This window comes from Micropterus salmoides, unplaced genomic scaffold (assembly GCF_014851395.1).
Source record: "Micropterus salmoides isolate LMB-PRFRI ecotype aquatic unplaced genomic scaffold, ASM1485139v1 Ms_hic_scaffold_19, whole genome shotgun sequence".
NCBI lineage: Eukaryota > Metazoa > Chordata > Actinopteri > Centrarchiformes > Centrarchidae > Micropterus > Micropterus salmoides.
In genome coordinates this window covers 4,207,612-4,213,611 of record NW_024041039.1, presented here as the reverse complement: position 1 = coordinate 4,213,611, position 6,000 = coordinate 4,207,612, and the positions used below count along the sequence as shown (strand labels likewise).

Below are 6,000 nucleotides of genomic sequence, written 5' to 3'. Positions count from 1 at the left end.
AATATCAGGACCTTTCTGTGCTTCAGACCTTCACACACACACACACACACCAGACATCTGGGCCTCCTACACCCTCGTGTCGTCTTCATGTGGCTGTTTGGAGGCGGAGCGGCAGGTTGCTAATGAGTTTGACTAAATTGCTATCAACAGGAAAAAACAAAAGCTGATCTTTAGGCCCGTATTTAGTATTTTAAGGGACGGACAAATATTACAATTTCTGTGACAATTACAGTATTAAGTTTTTCAAGAGCGGGTCAGTTAGTGTTGAGATGAAATCATACAGTGTATATTTACTACACAATAGACTTGTTGGACCCTTCGGGACAGAGCAACAAGCTGTTCTCATCCCAGGGCTAAAACAACTTATGCTGGTCCTGAAAGCAGAAAAATCTATTAACAAGTTCAAGAGAACCAGTTACTAATTCAAATGTCTTAACTTCTGCAGGAAATGAATTTGAGTTAGTTTTCAGTTAAATGTTTATAGCCACTGATTATAAACCGTTTCAAAACTCATATTAACCTGGTGTGTAAGATCAAGATAAAGCTAGGCTTTCTCTATAGATCCACATCATGCTTCTTCCCATGCTAGATTATGGAGATTTTATATATGTGAGAGTTTATTCCGTTTGTTTATTGTTTATCCGTCTTTTCACTGGCTGTAGTTGGACACTTCTTTAGCCGTGTTTCCATCAACGTTTTTTTAATGCGCATTTTGTATCGCATTACAAAAAGTTTACGGAAACGGCAAAATTCAAAATCCTCAATTTCACAAAAAAGCTCGCCTGAAGTGGTTTTTGCCTTTGTGGAAAAAAGAGTAAATGTGCTAAATGGGAGATGGAAACACTTTTGCCGAATTATCGAACTTGTAACTCGCGCCTGATTCCCATAACGTGCGCAGACATGGCTGGAAGCAACTTGCCCGCTTGAAACACATTCCTGAGGACCTCGCTCCATTTTTCTAAGATCAATAGCCATCATGTCCATCCACTGGTTTTGTTTCTTGTTTGAAACCCTTACGTCTTGTTTATTACAGCCATGTTTAATGCAAACTACTGACGTAACTACGCTTGCCGTAGCCTGGTTTATTCGTAAGTGCACTTAAAATTTTCATGACAATTAGATGGAAACATGACTATTGTACCTTTTACTGTCAAGCTCAATGGCCCATCTATGCAAGAAGGTATAATCAGTGGCTGTGTTTTATCTATAAGGAACTTCTACCTTCCCGAGCGTTTTTCTAACAAGGACTCACAGCCATTATGGATTACATTCTAAGGACGTCCTGCATTTGCTTGGAAACTGAAACTGACTGTCTTTATTTCTTATAGACAGACACTTCTTAAGGATATGGGGCAGGTGAATATTGGTCAGTGCCTTTGTTTCTAAATTAATGTATTTATATGTATTTTGCCTTATTCAGTGAGGCTTGTGTTTATTTAAGTAATTAGTGTCTTTTATATGTTTGAAACTTGTCCTTCGTGTTCTTTAAAGCTTGGCCAGGTCTCTCTTGCAAAATAGATTTTAATCTCAACGAGACTCACCTGGTTAATTAAATAAAGGTTCTGTAACTTCAAACTTTGAAGAAGTCAACTTTGACTATACGTCACCTGCCTTGAAAGCCCTGGTGTCTCATGCTGCATATTATCACCTTATAAAGTTGTCATACTGAATGCGTTAACATGTACAGACACAGAAGAACATTTTCATCCAACTGGAGTTGTGTTTGTGTCAAACCTGATGAATATAACTCCAATACTCACTCTCCCTTTAGCACCGGTTTGGTCTTCTCCAACTCTGGTCTAGTCTCTAACTGTGTCTGCCTGCAGTTTGCTGCTGGGCAGGTTGTGCACAGTGGGTTTTCAGAGCTAAGTGGCTGAAATGAGGTGGATGAACCACAACAGTAACAGGCTGCAGGCCTTGAAAGCAAAACAGTGAGCTGAAAGATGTCTAAAGCTGTCTGTATAGCTGCAGAGTTAATCACTCGTCATTCTCATTAAGACTATTTTAATAAATGTAAGATTTTAACAGACTCAATCGGGGTTTTCTGTAACAACTGTATATTACATACAATTGCATCTTGAATTACATTTAGGTTAAGAGATATAGGTCGGCTGTCAGTGATGCTCATCAGAGGTATACTAATACAAACTCGTGTGTAAAATGTGACTTGGGATGATTCGCTCTGAAAGGAAGTAGGACTGTGCCACAGGAAATTTTCAACACACCACACCAAGCTGTAAGCTCCGAAACAATCCACCACACACACTAATTTGGTGTACATTTCTGTTCTGTTCATTAAAATGCATGTGCCTCTTCAAAGCGCTGACGACAATGATGCCATCTGCTGTTGTGTGGCAAGGGTATGTGTACACACACACACACACACACACACTCTGAGACACGCTGATGTGTGTAGAAATGCACATTCACACACATTATTGCACTTTCACAAAACACACACACACATTATTTTATTCCCCATTCCCATGTACTGAACGACAATCCTGCTCTTGTGCACATTACAGCTCTGCATGCAGGTAAATATTCTGGTTGTAGTTCTTACAGAAACACACACACACACACACACACACACACACACACACACACACCCCAACAGAAATTTCAGGCAATTTGCTTTCATCTTTGGGTCATTCCTGCAAGCCCAAACGTCCCTTTTAAAAGCGAACGCTCCTCTTCTCCTCTAAGTGCGTCGCACAAAGGGCCCATTTCAAAGGCAAATTCCACTTAGATTCACAAGTGCTGTGTATACTCTGGTACTCCAGGCAGAAATTCATCAAAGCTTAATGTTCCCTTCACAGAAAATCACTTAGCGCAGAAGCTAGCTGCCTGTGTGTGTGTGTGTGTGTGTGTGACCGTGTGTGTGTTTCCGCAGCTTTTCCACGTTGTTTGAAGGGCCAGACATTCACTGTGGCGCTGTTCACCGTCGGCCAGATATACTTCTGTTCGTATGTTCAGATTCATTACAATAAAAAGGTTTGTTTGAAGATGCAAAGACAGGCTTTCAGGAAAGCTAAATTAGAGACTAAAGCTGTTGGTTAAGTTTAATTTGGTTAGTTGGTTTAGTTAACAATGGGAGTATTAATACAAACTTGCAAACGTATCCAAAAACAACCTGGTAATCTAAGAACAACATAAAGGAAGTGATGCTTTAAAGCTGTAACATGCTACTTTTTGAAGCTGAACATTTTTTTAGAATTAGTTTTGTAGTTAAGTATTTACATTTTTTATTATTATTATAATAATTTGGCTCATTATACTAAGCCTTTAAAGAAACAAAAGAAGTTTTTTGTCCCCTCATCTTGTGCATTACATTTACATTTATTCATTTAGCTGACACTTTTGTCCAAAGTGACTTACAATTGCTATACATGTCAGAGGTCGCACGCCTCTGGAGCAACGAGGGGTTAAGTGTCTTTGCTCAGGGACACATTGGTGAATGGGTCACAGTGGGATTCAAACCAGAGTCTCTTACACCAAAGGCAAGTGTCTTATCCACTGCCCCAATACCACCCAGTGATGGCGCAGACAAAATCTAAAGAAGTCAAATCTGTCTGCACATGTTTAAATGGATTCAACTTCACATTTAGTTTACTTATCCTGATGTTGTTCGTCTCCCTAAATGCACAGAGACAAGAGGAAGAAGAGGAGAAACTGCAGGAAAATCAATGAACACATATGGACTTGTTTATCTGAACGCATCTTAGATCCAAGCTTAGCAGAAATACCACAGGAGCCATCTCACAAGCTCAGGTTTTGCCACTGTGAGCTGACTGAACCAGGCGTCACCTTTTACTAATCACACGATGACGTCGCTGGAGGTCCAGCAAACTTGTAAATCTGTTAAATCCACTTGATATGAAATGAAACGTGTGTCAGCAACTTGAAATTTATTCAGAAACATTCTGTTTTCCGACCCTTTTGAACAGAAAGCGAACACCAGTGACAGCTCAGCATTAATGCATTATAAACGGCTCACGCTGATGCCAGAAAACTGTCAATCATATGTCGCACAGTTTAGCTGAAACCACGTTTGTATCAAGCTAATGAACGCTGACATCCCACAATGGGAGAAAAAGCTTTTGGCTGATGCAACAAACGTTAACGGCTGTTTGGACTGAAAAATCTGGCACATTAAATTCACCAGAGAGGCTTTAAAGTCGCAAAACGCATTTTTTTTTTTTTTAATATTAGAGTATTCTGTGTACGGTTTTCATTAGGACTTTTCTTGGTACAAAAAAATGTTCTGGAAAAAGTTCATATGGTTCCTTAATTCGAGCTTCTTGCTACAAATAATGGATGAAAAGCCTGCTATGACACCACAATGAAGGACATTTTTAAACCTAAAAAAAGATTAATTCTTCAACAAATCATTGCTATCTGGTTCCTTAAAGAGTCTAAAGTGTTTAAAGACATCCCCTGTCCTCCAACCATGTCCATCCTACCTTTGACGGAGGTGTTGGGCGGTGGGCCCTCCATGCGCAGGTTCCACGGCGGGTCTCCCTGGTTGGCGAAGTCCCTCATCTTCAGGTAGCTGATGGTGAGTCGGATGATGGAGGCCTTGTCCAGCTGGCTGGTGATGGCGCCCGGCAGCGGGAGCATCTTGGCCAGTTCATAAAACTCAAAGTTCTCCTTTCCCCGCCGCGATCGCGCTGCGTCCCGTGACTTCTCCTTCCTCAGAGCCTGCAGCCTGGACAGAGAGCGGCAGAATGTTAGACATCTGATTTAAAAAAAGACATGACGCGCAGAATGTGATTCACGGTAGACTTCTTATTGCACGAGACAACTTCATGTGTCAGTGGACCACAATGCACCACCAACCCCATTCCAGAAATATTAAGTAGAAATATATTAATGTATATCATTCTTTCATTCTGTATTTCAGAGCTGTTCCTACTGTTCATAGTTCAAATCCACCTACCTCAAGTACGTAACACCTTTATAATGTGTATGTGTTCTCTATACTGCAGCCTGCATCTGATTTTTTATTGTACTATTGCATAAGTAAGCACATCGTGAGCAATGTACAATCCTGAGTCAAATTCCTCGTATGCGTACACATACCTGGCAAATAAAGCCGATTCTGACTTGAAAAATAAACGTTTTAACTTTTGTTCACCATGTCCAAATAATGCTGCAGCAAAATACAAGAAAAAAGATGTAAAACATGCACAATAAACTATTTTAAACACATTCTGAAAGTGCTACTCGCAATTAATTAGCAATTTCATCATAGTATGTATGCAGTTTAGGGAATCACGGGAGAGAGACTTTTTAAAGAATGTCAAATGAAATGCAGCAGAAGCCAAGATCTCCTGATTTTCCATCCCTAGTATGGTTTAATCAAACCAAAACCATATTTTTTCAAGAATGTAGCGTCAACTCTGGGTCACCTCCTCCAAATAAGAACTCCTCTACCAAAACTCATGAATACTTCAGGATGAAATGGGTCAATCACCCGGCCAAAGTCTTAAAAAAAAAAATGCTAGTGCGTTTTACATGATGATGCATGATGCTTCCTTTGCTACATGAGTACTGGGTCATGTTAATATGCAGTATAGTGACATTAAAAGCTCAAGGGTCATGAGACTCAGTTCAAAAAAAGGAAGAATTTACAATTCAAAGAAAACTGAAACTCTGTTGAGGAAGATCCTGTGATGCGTTTCAAAGCTTAAGAACAGCTAACAAACTGATAGTGTGTTTTGTCATTTAATATCTACTTATTATAAAATCTATCCAGGCACGACATCTTTTGCATGTCTCTATAAAATGTGTTGCTCTTTCCAGGGTTCTCCCCACCCAAAGGAGATTTTCCTTTTCCAAATTATTTGTCCAAGGACAGAGGGGGTCTTATGTTGTACAGATTTTAAAGCCCCTTGAGGCAAATTGTAATTGTAATTTGTGATACTGAGCTGTATAAATGAAATTGACATGACTGTTCTGACTCGGGCTATTTACTTGTGACCTCCATTTGCATATCAA

At 39.9% G+C, this 6,000-nt stretch overlaps 1 protein-coding gene across 2 annotated transcripts in view; it reads right to left on the bottom strand.

The window, feature by feature from the left end:
* LOC119910711 (neuronal PAS domain-containing protein 3) overlaps positions 1-6,000 on the bottom strand; it is a 659,826-nt gene that overhangs the window by 489,746 nt on the left and 164,080 nt on the right. For both annotated transcript variants that reach the window (XM_038729499.1, XM_038729501.1), the window contains one exon: positions 4,464-4,708. In XM_038729499.1, coding sequence (XP_038585427.1) covers positions 4,464-4,708 — 245 coding nt within the window. The remainder of the gene's footprint in view (positions 1-4,463; positions 4,709-6,000) is intronic.